Source organism: Populus trichocarpa, chromosome 4 (assembly GCF_000002775.5).
Source record: "Populus trichocarpa isolate Nisqually-1 chromosome 4, P.trichocarpa_v4.1, whole genome shotgun sequence".
Lineage (NCBI taxonomy): Eukaryota > Viridiplantae > Streptophyta > Magnoliopsida > Malpighiales > Salicaceae > Populus > Populus trichocarpa.
The window spans coordinates 8,035,559-8,049,131 of NC_037288.2; the positions used below are offsets into that span (position 1 = coordinate 8,035,559).

At 29.6% G+C, this 13,573-nt stretch overlaps 2 protein-coding genes across 2 annotated transcripts; both read left to right on the forward strand.

Annotated features, from left to right (window-relative positions):
* Nucleotides 1–371: 371 nt before the first annotated feature.
* On the forward strand, nucleotides 372–1,352 carry LOC7477458 (uncharacterized). The gene has a single exon (XM_002305812.4). It carries the CDS (start codon nucleotides 614–616, stop codon nucleotides 1,148–1,150), a length of 537 nt encoding a protein of 178 aa, XP_002305848.3. The 5' UTR covers nucleotides 372–613; the 3' UTR covers nucleotides 1,151–1,352.
* Nucleotides 1,353–8,190: 6,838 nt separating this feature from the next.
* On the forward strand, nucleotides 8,191–10,312 carry LOC7477457 (polyubiquitin). The gene is made up of 2 exons (XM_052452628.1): nucleotides 8,191–8,377; nucleotides 8,979–10,312. Exons 1-2 carry the CDS (start codon nucleotides 8,315–8,317, stop codon nucleotides 10,086–10,088), a joined length of 1,173 nt encoding a protein of 390 aa, XP_052308588.1. The 5' UTR covers nucleotides 8,191–8,314; the 3' UTR covers nucleotides 10,089–10,312.
* Nucleotides 10,313–13,573: the final 3,261 nt, after the last annotated feature.

Consider the following 13,573-nt stretch of genomic DNA (forward strand, 5'->3'; position numbering starts at 1 on the left):
ATGATATCCCTGAATCAATTTCTCCCTGATTTTTCTCCTTCCTGTGCTCCATTTTTTTGGTTAAATTCCTTCAACGTATGATCCTTTTGATTCCTCGATCTTCATGTGCTCGATTTTATTGATTGATCGATCTTCGTTTGATTTTTTTTGGTCTCTTGATTTGATCTGTTTCCAGAACAAAGATTGCCTTAATTAGTAAATATTTACGTATCAATACACAGCATAGACAGGAAGGAAAATTCTTGGATCACCTCCTCCCTATCAAGTATTTTAGGCTCTAGGTTATTTCCTTCCTTTCTCCAACGCGTTATCAATTATACAATATAATGTCAACCTATGTACACACCTGTCCTTGGAATCTTCTATTATGCCCTCTTAGACCTTGTTTTGCCCTATATATATGTGTTAACATCTCTTAAATCAACCACCTTTTTCACTCTTCCCTCTCTAAGACATTTTCCTCCTCCAAATCACCACCCATTTACTTCTTCAAGCTTAGTTCCTCTCAAGAGATTCACCCCGTTTGATAGTGCTCAAAAACTAGCTTCAAATTAGTATTTTGAGTTCTTGATTCTTGAATCTCTGCCTTTCTGATCTTGTCTTGACTTTCTCGATGGGAAACTACGTTTCTTGCACACTATCAAACCCACAAGTGCTCAAAAACTCGTCAAAATCAACAAGAGTGATCCTCCCAACAGGAGAAATCAAGAAAATCCAGCAACGCACAAAAGCAGCGGAGCTAATGTTGGAAGCACCGAACTTCTTCATCGCTAACACCAAGTCTCTGAAAATAGGCAGAAGGTTTTGTCCTCTAAATGCAGATGATGAGCTTGGAAAAGCCAACGTCTATGTCATGTTCCCAATGCATAAAAAGAACTCTGTAGTCACTGCTGGTGACATGGGCGCTTTATTTATCACTGCCAACTCGGTTATGAAAAGGGCTTTTAAAGGGAACATTAGGGTCTTGCCTGAATCTACGGTGGAGATTTCACAAAATATGGAAAGAAATGATGTTGATGCAGCGCCAAGGTTGAGTTTGGAGGGGATTGAAGAGGTTTCTTCTCCTTACTCTACCCATAGGATGTCAATGTCAAGGTCAAAGAAGCCATTGTTGGAGACCATAGAGGAAGAGCCAATTTGTTCAAATTAAGTGATGTGCAATTGGTTTTTTTTTTTTTTTTTTTTTTTAGGCCAAAGGTTTTTAAATATGGTGGATATGTAGGATTTGAGGGTGTGTGTTTTTTTTTTTCCGGAAAATAATGTATTGTCAAGATTTTAGGAAGAAAAGAATATATCTAATGTTCATTCAAAATATAGAAGAAGAAATTTAGATTATGGGTTTTAATAATTTGTTGATTTTCTTTTTCTTTTACTGTATATATTGTTATTTTTTAATTAATTATATGAGCAATCAATTTTAGTTACACAAGTTTAATTACGAGCAAGGCAGATTTGTTAAAAATCCAACCTCTTTGATTAAAGATAAGCTTAAAGGTTGCTTTTAAAAAAAATGAAGCTTCAAGGCTAAAGCCGAGTGTGACATTAAAGTTTGGATTTTTTAAATTTAAAACTCATTTGAATTTAAAAAAATTAAAATAATATTATTTTGATTTTAAAAATAAAAATTAATATACTCGAGTTAACCTATTTAATATATAACCCAAACCTTACACTAGTGTCATTGACTTAAAATGAAATTATATATATATACTATATGTCATTATTCATATTCATGGACACTGATGAACCCACAAGTTTAATATATATATATATATATATAATCACTTGTATATATAGGAAGGAAATCATTTATGCTATAGAGTATTTTTCTAACATGTTCCTTAAGGTTAATTAATTGATATAATTGAAAGGTTTCACTTACGATTGATTTATTTCCATAATTGAGTAAATCTTAATTCAAGATTCAAAATTGATGATTATAGAAATTAAATCATTAATTCCATTTATGTCAATTAATGTGTGACATCCGTACTTAAGGCCCATGTTAGAAATATCTTGACTTAACCTGTCATTTTCTGTTTTTACATGTATTTGTCTCAATTATTAAATTTATCCATGTGCTAATAATATATTTAATAGCACTTTTTGGTTCTAAGATTTGTTCAATTGGAGCCAATAATTAATTGCCATCCAATTGCGTTATTAATTGAATATGGCATGGACAAACAATTTTCATATATGACTAGACGAAGTGTGTTTGGTAACTTTTACGAGTATTTTAAAAAAATATTTTTAAATTAAAAAATAATATTTGTTTGGAATTTTTTTATTTTTGATATTAATATGCCAAAAACATACAAAAATACTTTCAAAAATATTAATTTAATGTTTTTTAGGTGAAAAATCATTTGAAAAGCAAAAATTCTTACAGTACCAGACATAATATCGTTTTAATTGTTTTCCTTGTCTATCTACATTGTCTTGTCTTAAACTTGGCCCACACAATAACTGATTAAAAATGAAAAAAAAATATTTGTATAAAAATATAATATAAATTTAATTATAAGCTATCCATAATATTTTAAAATGTAAGTAATTTAATAAAGGTAAAAACAATCCAAAGCATCCAATTATTATTAACAAAAACTAGAAAAGTATAAGGTTTAGTGTTCATATTTTTAATCGATATAGAAAATAAAGCCTTTGATGTTTGTAGATAAAAATATGTAAATTTTGACTAATGTAGTTTAGATCATATACTTTGACTATATGATTTATCAAGGTGTATACACTAAATTAGATAAGATTTTTTAATTTTTAATTTTAAAGGATTTTAAAGTCCGAGACAAAACTCAAAACTTTTTTATTATATGATATGTTCATAAATCAATACCTAATTGGGTTTCTAAACCTTAACATAATTTTTTTTACCAAACAAAACCCTAAGGATTAATACAATAAAATTCATTTTTTTCCCAATCAGAGGGAGGAGCCCTATGTTTTGACCGTGTGCCTGTTGAAGAATGAGTTAGCGACTCATAGGTAGTGGCTTGGTTAAAGGAACCCATTGGAGCCGTAGCTATAGCGAGTCTTCATAAGGCAATTGTCACTGCTTATGGACTCGAATCTAGGTGATCTATCAATGACCAAGATGAAACTTTGGTGAAACTAAATGGAGGCCTAAGTCAATTGATGTCGAAGAATCAGCAAATGAGTTGTGGTTAGAGGTGAATTGTCACTCGAATCCAAAGCTAGTTAGTTCTCCCTAAAATGCGTTGAGCCGCAGCAGTTGACTAGATGGATTGTAAACTCCATATAGAAATTTAGAGGTAAAACACTCATGTCTTGGTCTGAATACGGATAGTATGGAGTTTTGAGAAATCCAAGCATTTTAAAGATAGATTGCAAACTCCATATAGAAATTTTTTTAAAAAAAAGCAAAACAAAAATGATCCAAAAATAATAAGTATTAAAATAAATAAATAAAATAATAATAAGAAGGATGGAACAAATTAAAATAAAATCTTTTAAGAATGGAAGGACTCAAAAGTTAATAAAAATGAATCTTTGAACGAAGAAAAAACATGAAAGAATAACATAGAACTAAGATGTGATTATAGAAAATTTGGGGTAAAGGTGTAATAAGGAAGAATTATACATATAAATAGAGTGTTTGGCTTGTTCTATAAGGGGGGAGTGGCCAACCAAGTAAGAGAAAGGAAGAGAGGAAAATTTAAGGGGAAATTCAAGTAAAAATCTCTTTAAACAATCAAAGAGAGCTAGATTAAGGAATTAAAGAGAGTTGAGAAAAGATTTAGATAAGAAAAGTTGAAGAATCCCAAGGGTTTGTACCTTGGGAGGGATGAAAAGGAAGGAAGAAAATAGGGGTGAAGGAAACATGATCTTCCTTGGTATTTTCCTCTTGATTTCTTGTTCACATAATGGAAAAAAAAAACCCTTTAATTGGGTTGTTCTAAATTGTTTTGTGTTTTCAAGCATGTTTGAATTACTATTATTATTATTATGGAAATTAGGTTATTGAATTGGAATGTTTATTTTTATATTCTTGCAGATAAATGATATTATAATGCATGAATAATGAGTGAATGATAGTTTAATAGAAAGAATGGAAGAGAAATATTTGAACTCCCACGATTGATTAGTTTCGGCCAAAACCTAAAATAAAAGAGTTAGGATTGATTGATGAAATCATTGTGAAAATTGTTTGGAATTGTATTAGAATGAGTATTTAATTAATGGGTGAAATTTTAATTGTGAAGATTAGAAAAGAAAATATCATAAGACCATTGGAGGAGGGGAATTTGATCAAAGAAGAGTGTGAAATGATGAACTAAATTGATTAGTTGTTAGTAGGAAATCATTAGGAATGTTTTAGTTAAGTGACAAAGTAAATGTTGATTAGGATAAAATCAAAAGAAAAATTCTAACACCACTGAATACTACCATTTCATTAAAATGGTAAAATAAAAAGGGAAGGACTTTGTTTGGATTGAGAACTAAATCGAGTCAATTTAATGATAAAATGGATTAGTTTATATGAAAAATGAATGGATTGATTTAAATTGCCTATAATTATGCATATGAGCTTTTATTTTCTTGAAATGAGTTTAATAAACAATGGAGAACAAAAGTGGAATTTATTGGTTTAAAGTAATGGTAAGAAATGGAGGTAAAATTGTCAAACACTTATTGATAGTAAATGAGAAGAAAGATATTATGCAAGAAGAAGAAGAATATATTCTTGGATTATTAAGCTAAGGATTAAGCATATAAGAAGTAGAGTTAGATAAATATTTAATTAGAAGTTTTAATGGGGTGAAAGAAGAAAAACTATGAAGTAAAAGTGAATGCGGGAAGATTAGAGTTTGGAAGGAAATTGAAGGAGAAACCTTTAATACCTCAAGTTTAAATTTCAATCTAGGAATAAAGGAAAAGGGATTGACAATGATCTTTGAAATATTAATATTAAATGGAAGTGTTAGGATATTTAGGAATGCATTGAAAGGATTTAATAAATGAAAATTGTAAAGTTCTTTAGTTGTAGGAAGTGGATTAAATGAAAGTTATAGATGAATTTATTTATGATGAAAATTTCAAACCAAAAATAACTTGTATGATAATAATGCAAGAGAGGTTGAGGAGGTTGCATAAAAATCAGGGACAGTTATTCAACAACAGACTACAAGTAGGTGTTTATCACCTTATTATTTTAATAAATCCTTCCAGTTTATTTTAACTACAAATTTATTAGTGCACAATTTCATCATGAAAATTGAATATATATATATATATATATATATATATATATATATATATATGAGAAAGTAAAAGATCAAAACATGAAATGATTGATTGGCTTCCACATGGAAATGTCGGATTAATTGGCATCCAAATAAGATGGTCGGGTTGGTTGGCGTCCTAATAGGAAGGCCAAATGGATTGGCATCCGAATGGGATGACTGGAATAATTGGTATTCACCCAGGAATACCAGATTTATACGCTTTCATATGAAAATGTTAGATTGACCGGCATCCAAGTAAAATCGCTAGATTACTTGGTAATTTAATGAAATTATTGGAGATGTTGATATTCATAGAATTTGCCAAAATAATTGGCTACCATGGGGTTATTTGGGGTTTTGGCATCCACGAAGGATAGCCGGTTTAAACATGTATTAAAAAAATAACAAAACATGAATGAGAATTTTGAAAAGAAATTCAAATAAACTGGATAATAATTTTATAATAAGAAATTGGCTTAAGGACTAAATGTCATTTATGTGTGACTTTTAATAAAAATTAATTTAATATCATAATGTTTAATCTTTTCAGGTCCATCACAAGCACATCATGAGTAATTAGGCTTATGTTATCTTATAATTTTGTTGCATGGTTATTGTACTTGTATGGAAGCCATGTAAAGTATTTATCAATTAGTGCCTTTTGCTATGTAATCCATAATAAAAGGTTATAAATGATGGTATTATAAATGGATGTAAAGTTTAATTACTTGAATGTTTACATTTAGTATATATTAGATCATTTAATTGTGAAGAATTTTTTAATCAAATGTTCTTAATCTTGATATCTTAGTTTATTCAATTTTATGAAAGTCATTGCAAACTATTCTTGTGGGAGGATATTGTGAAATAAGGTCCAGGATGGTTGGACCATAATTAAAAGATTAATTTTGATGAAATGAATGAAGTTGTCGATAACTTGGTATGATCTAAGTTCAAAGAAAACTCTGCTGAAATTTCAATAAAATATTATTAAAAAAAACTTGACTTTATTTTAATAAATAGGATATTTCATAATTCTTAACATGATATGTGAATGAGTTGACATAGAGTCACCCTGAATAACTGGGGGTGTTACATAGATGGAGAGGTAGGAGTTTTTTTTATTGAACAACACTCCTTCATATACATCAGGAGTCAATTGATGAGAAAGGGCAAGAGAAAGCTTGATCTCAATTCCTACATTGAGGAATATATGCGTAGTTAAAAATCCTGGGGAGTTATACATTTTTGTATTGATAAGATCATTCATTATTTCTTGAAGTTTGATCTCTGACCCGGATGAACCAACTAAATCAAATAGACTCTGTTTAACTGTTTATATAAATAGTGAAGTAACTTGATATATTATTTTATGTGTTTGGTTAACAAATTTGTGTTCTGGCTCAATGGTTCACGCATGATGATGATAACGCGTGTGTTTAAGTACTAAAAGAAGCAATATTTTCCTTTATGATTTAGACTACATGCTTGATACATTATTTTATGTTTAGTTAATAAATTCATGTCTTAGCTTAATGGTTGACATGTTGTGAAAATAACACGAGGTCAGGGACATGCCCAGGTTCATGGGCCTCCCTTGGGCCCATACAACTAGGCTTTTGTTAACATATCAATGGCTTATTTAATTAGTCATCTGGGTTGTTTAGCCTTTTTTTTAGTTTTTGGTTTTTTTTATTTTATCCTTTAATACGAGGTTTTTAATTTCTTTGTGTTTTTTTTTAATTTTTTTATGATCTTTTAAATTGTTTTAAATTTCATCTTTTAATATAATATTTTTATTTAATTTTATCCTTTAATATTTAATTGATTTTTTTTCTTTGGATCTATCCAATAAATAAGATCACATCGAAACAACTCTCACACGATATAATTTAAAATCTAGTCAAGTAAATAGTCAAGTCATTATTTTTCAAGTTTGAATATTTGTAATGAATTTCATGACAATACTACAAGGTTTTGACAATCTAAATATTATTTCTTTACATTAAAAAAATTAATCTAATCGCATAGAGAGCACAACTAATAAATAATTCAAAAATAAAAATAAGAAACAAAACTTCAGTTTTCATAATGAAGAAAAATATTAACACAAGCAAAACAACTTTTTTATCAACATTAAATGCAGCCATACGACTTTTCAATTACTAATTTTTTTTCATAAAAAGTAAGTTTAAGGATGTGTTATGTAGGATTATTATGTAATAACTTTTCTTCTGTATATTTGAACCCATTTACATGTATATCAAAAATTAAATTATTGATTCAAGTAATTTAAAGACAATATTATTAACATGAAACTAAGTACATTTAACAGAGGACAATCTAATCTATAATGCTAACCTAGTGGATACATAATAGTTTTGAAATTTGACGTGAAGTATGTAAATAAAACTTAGATTATAGACGGGAAAGGTCATTTGAAGTTATTTCTAAAAAACAATTAAAATTTAGAATGATGTAATTTTAATTAAAAATAATAAAAAATTTTGTACCGAATTTTACTAAATCAAATAAATTATCAATCAATCCAAGTTTTTAAATGAAATAAATTATTTTTTCTTTTACTAGTTGAGACTTTATAACCGAGAGTTAAAGTTATAAATAGAAGAAAACAATAAAAATAAAAATTATTGTATAAAAATTTGTTTGTTTTTGTGTTTTTAAAAGTGGTTTTGAAAAAATTTGAATTTTTTTGTTTTAAATTATTTTTTTTATATTTTTTTAGATATTTTGATGGCTGATATAAAAAATAATTTTAAAAAATAAAAATATATATTATTTTAATAGATTTTAAATAAAAAATACTTAAAAAATAAAAATTATTAACCTTCCAAACATGCCTCAGTATCTGACGTGTAAAAAAAAAGTGTGAGGTATTTATAACTTTGATAAAAAGGGGGGGCAGAAGAGGACGTGTCTTTAGTGTATGCTTTTCAAGTCAACAGCTTCGCGAAGAAGGAAAGAGTTGTGCTTATTAGATCATCGACAACAATAGTGGAGGAAGGAAGGAAGGGTTTTGAGTTTCACAAATGGAACTTCCAACTCCAAGAAATGATTCTCAAGAAGAAGAAGAAGAAGAAGAAGAAGAAGAGGTCTTAACTCTCCACTTTCTCTCTCTTTTCTTTTGCAGTTTTGTGGATTATTGCCCTTTTTCTCTGTCTATAACAACTTGTTGTTGTTGTTGTTGTTGTTGTTGTTGTTGTTGTTGTTGTTGTTTTGTAGCGTTTCTTAGCTGTGGTTTTTCATCTTTACACTGATATAATCTTCAAAGTTTATGGATTGAAAACTTAATAGAGTCTTCTTGAATCAAATAAACCCAAAACAGAGAGTGAACATGTTTGTTGCTGAATGTGTATAAAAATATTGAATTTTATTTTTTAAGTTCAAGATACATGTTTTGTCGTGTCTTGAATCCTCCAAATTCAGGGTTTTTATTTATTTATTCTATTGGGTTATTGTTATTGCTTCCTTATTCTAAGCAGTGTACCTCTCTCATGGTTAATAAAGGTTTCTTTATATTGGAGCATGTTTTTCTCTTCGCTGGCTTGGTTGGTTTATATATATACACACACACTAAGATGTTGTGTGCTCTGTTTTATCTGTGCTTGTGTGAATGGAAGCTATTGTTCGGTTTTATTTATTTTCAAAACTTCTGTGGTTCTTACATAATTTAGAGATTTCTCCCCCTTGCAGATGACTATATATTTGAAAGTCATGAAAACGTCGACGATGAAAGTTCAGAGATCAGATACAATTGGAACTATCAAATCTGCGTTTTGTGAGAAGGAAGGAATTCCTAAAAGTTTCCAAGAACTTTTTTTTAACGGTGACCGGCTCAAGGATGACCAGAGAGTGGTTGATTATGGTATTCCGAAAGATGCCACTCTGCATATGATTCTTCAGAGTTCAGTTGGGGTGAAATTGTTAGTCGTTATACCATCACGCCAGAAAAGTGTTGTGGTTGAAGCAAGGACTTATGATACCGTCCAAAAAATTAAGGCTGTAATTCTTGAGAAGGAACAAATTCTTCCACATCAGTACAATCTTGTCTATGCTGGAGAAGTGCTCGAAGATGATAGGAGTTTGGCCTCTCTGAATTTGCAAAGCGAGCCAACCCTTCATTTGATTTTCAATCCGAAAGATTTGTTGTCATTTTCTGTAATCACACCTGCAGGGGAAACTGTGAAGCTCAAAGTTAAATTCCTGTATTCTGTTTCTGAGGTCAAAGCAATAATTGGTGGCGTGATTGGTGTCCCAGTCAGTGATTATGATCTAATCTACCAAGGCAAGAAGCTTGAGGATTCCAATTCATTGGCTTGTTGTGACCTCCAAGAAGAATCTATCTTGGAGATGTCACCCCAGACATTTCAGGTATTTGTGAAGGCGTGGAGTGGGAAAACCATAACTCTGAATGTTCACCAACGTGATACTGTTGAAGATGTGAAGGACAAGATTTTCCAAAAGCTTGGCGGGCCAAGCTATTGTCAGAGCATTGTATTTTCTGGAAAGCGACTTGAGGCAAACCTTGATCTGGCATATTACAACATCAGGAAGAATGCTACCCTTCATATGGTTTTCTCACCTTCAACAATAACCACCAAAATGGGATTGTCTCAAATCGGGGCTGAACCGAACTCCTCCGCTAGAATACGTGATTTAAAGGCTATGATCCAAAATAAACTTCCCAGCACGGTAAAGGAAGTATATTTCCGTGAGATACCACTGCAGGATGAGTGCTCTATAGCTAGTTACAACATCGGTGAAAGTGATGAGCTGACTGTTGTTTCTGAACAGCGCTGGTAAGAGTCTGGGGAAAGATCGCCTGATATCTGGCACAGCCTGGTGATATGATTTTGATTTGTGTACATGTTATGTTGTTTTGTGCTTGATTGCTCATAATATTCTCGGTGCCTATGAATTTTGTGAACTAAAGTAAGAACAAAAGTAACCTTCTCTTATTATGCTTTCGGTACTTCACAGAAAAAGGGGAGCGAAATAGAAAATGTAATCATCTGAGTTTAGGATCATTTTGTTTATCCTTTCATGCTTCTCTTTTTATGTTCAATTAGGGATTGTTTTTCCCCTAAATTTGCTCAGCTGCTTAAGTGAACATCCCCTCACATGAAAGAGATTACCATGAATATCTCTCTATTTAGTTGGCTGATGGATCCTTGCTGAATTCAGTTTCCCAGGCTGCAGCTGAGCAGATTTTTCTTTAAGAAAGTTACGTTGTGCAGTGCACTCAACTTGAGTGTTTGGGGAGCAGTACGTGAACCAAGCGAATCCATTATCTGAGTCTACTGCATGGAATTACTCTGAACAGGACTCCCACAACTCTGAGTCTAACCCAGGAACATGAATACACTGTTCTTATATATATATATATATATATATATGACCCTTGATGAAACGCTAGTCGATTTACTAGCAATTATAAATAAATACAACTAAAAGAAGGGCTGGGTTGGTTCAACTGTTTATATAAATAGTGAATTATTTATATGAATAGTTCATTTTTCATATAAACAGTTAAATTAAACCACTTTTTTTTTTTTTAGTTTAACGTGGGTGTCCGGGCCAGCTTACGCGCACCTTGACTAATCCCATGGGCCCTGAAGTTAACGATCATGTAAGCCTCCAGTGGCCATCATATAAGCAACTACAGGGTTCGAACCTGAGACCACAGAGGGAGCAAACCTTTTTTAGTTGTGTACGAGATGGCATGTCCGCGCGCTGCCGCGGGCTTATAAAACAAATATACTTGATAGTGTTATAATTGTGAACCAGCGCTAGATAAGTAATAAAAACTAAAGGTATGATGAAGTCAATATTTCATGATGGGAAAAAAAGTTGTATTGGTGATCAAAAACTTAGAGACTGAACAAAATGATTGTTTTCACTATATTTTTTAGCTTTTCTGTTAATAAAAAGAAAAAAAATTACAAAGCTAAATTCTCTACCAACTTAATATTAAAAAAAAACCAACAAAGATAATCTTGGAAGGAAAAAAAACCTATGAGAAAAAACGTTGTAGCAATTGACAATGTTTTGTGAGGAAAACTACAGTGTTTTCACTTCAATAAAATCGACAAAGACAATTTTAGAAAAAATCATAAAAAAACCATTTAGAGAAATATTGTAGCAATTCATAGTGTTTTGTGAGAAAAGTTACAATGCTTTCCCCATATGATTTAGCTTTATTGTAATTATAATTCTTAACCAGCTCAATATTAAAAAAAAAAATCGACAAAAATAATTTTGGAAAAAATCATATGGGAAAACACTACAACAATTCACAGTGTTTTAAAGAAAAAAAATTACAAAGTTAAATTCTCAATAAGTTCAATATTAAAAAAAAATCGACAGATACAATTTTAGAAAAAAAAAATAACAAAAAAGGGGGGGAAAACCATGTTGGAAACATTGTAGCAATTCACAATGTTTTGTGATGAAAGTTACAGTGCTTCCCCACATGATTTAGCCATATTTGTAATGACTTGTAATTGTAATTCTCAACCAGCTTAATATTAAAAAAATAAAATTGACAAAGATAATTTTTAAAAAATCATAAGAAAAAAAAAACCATGTTGAGAGACACTCTAGCAATCCATAGTGTTTTGTGAGGAAAACTATAATGCTTTCTCCACATGATTAAGCTTTATTACAAAGTTAAATTCTAACCAACTCAATATTAAAAAAATAAAATTGATAAAAATAATTTTGAAAAAAATATTAAAAAAAAAAGAAAACACAAAAGAAACTGGAAAAAAACCATATGGGAAAAAACACTATGGCAATTCACAGTAATTTGCGAGGAAAGTTACAGTGTTTTTCTCACATATTGTAACTGTAATTTTTAACTAGCTCAATATTAAAAAATAAAATCGAAAAAGTTAATTTCGGAGAAAATCATCAAAAAACAAAACAACAAAAAACCATGCGGAGAAACACTGTAAGCAATCAACAATGTTTTAAAGAAAAAAATTATAAAACTAAATTCTCAATCAGCTCAATATTAAAAAAATAAAATCAACAAATATAATTATGAAAAATCAAAAAATAAAATAGAAAAACCATGTGGGAAAACGCCGTAACAATCACAGTATTTTAAAGGAAAAAAATTACAAAACGAAATTTTTAATCAGCTCAATATTAAAAAAGTAAAATCGACAAAGATAATTTTGAAAAAAAATAAACAAAAAAAAAAAAGGAAAGTTGGAAAAAAAGAAAAGTCATTTTGGAAGAAAAAAAGAAAAAAAGGGAAATTTGGAAGAAAAAAAAAGATGAAAAAAAAAACAAAAAAGTAAAAAAAAAGAAAAAAGAATGCACTATGGATTACTATTGTAATCCACAATGCATTGGGTGTGGGTGAACAGTGAATTCCCTACACCCTTTAGCTTATTACTTAATTGTAATTCCTAACCAGTTTAATATCAAAAAAATAAAATTGACAAAGATAATTTTAGAAAAAAACAAAAAAAAAACTATGTGGGAAAAAACATTATGGCAATCCACAGTAATTTGCGAGGAAAGCTACAATGCTTCTCTCACATATTGTAACTGTAATTTTTAACCAGCTCAATATTAAAAAATAAAATTGAAAAAGATAATTTTGGAGAAAATCATAAAAAAAACAAACAAAAAAAACCATGTGGAGAAAAACTGTAGCAATCAACAATGTTTTAAAGAAAAAAATTACAAAACTAAATTCTCAATCAGCTTAATATTGAAAAAATAAAATCGAAAAATATAATTTTAAAAAATAAAAGAATAAAATAGAAAAACCATGTGGAAAAACACCGTAGCAATCCACAGTATTTTAAAGAAAAAAAATTACAAAGCAAAACTTTTAACTAGCTCAATATTAAAAATCTAAAAAATTGACAAAAATAATTTTGAAAAAAACAAACAAACAAACAAAAAGGAAAAAAGGGGGAAAAAATAAAAAGTGCACAAAAAATAAAGTAAAAAAAACAATAAAGTAAAAAAAAATGAAAAAGAAGAAAAAAAATAAAAAAGTACAAAAACAAAATGTAAGGGAATAATAATTCCCCGCACATCGTTAATATTAATATAACTTTGTGTCGTAAAGAGGCTAAAACATTAATAAAATCATTTTAGGTGACAGGTGGAAAAAAAGGGTTATTCATCTTTTATATATATATATATATATATATATATATATATATATATATATATATATATATATATATATATATAAACAGATTCACGCGTACATGCTTTGTTGTGATTGGCTCTATGGGGTTTTTTATTGGCTTGGGCTTTTC

Excerpts from the sequence above, each read along its gene's own strand:
- LOC7477458 (XM_002305812.4), top strand. The coding sequence starts at position 614 with ATGGGAAACTACGTTTCTTGCACACTATCAAACCCACAAGTGCTCAAA.
- LOC7477457 (XM_052452628.1), top strand. The coding sequence starts at position 8,315 with ATGGAACTTCCAACTCCAAGAAATGATTCTCAAGAAGAAGAAGAAGAA. Across the intron at positions 8,378-8,978 it reads AAGAAGAAGAAGAAGAAGAG|ATGACTATATATTTGAAAGT; the intron begins GTCTTAACTCTC and ends TCCCCCTTGCAG.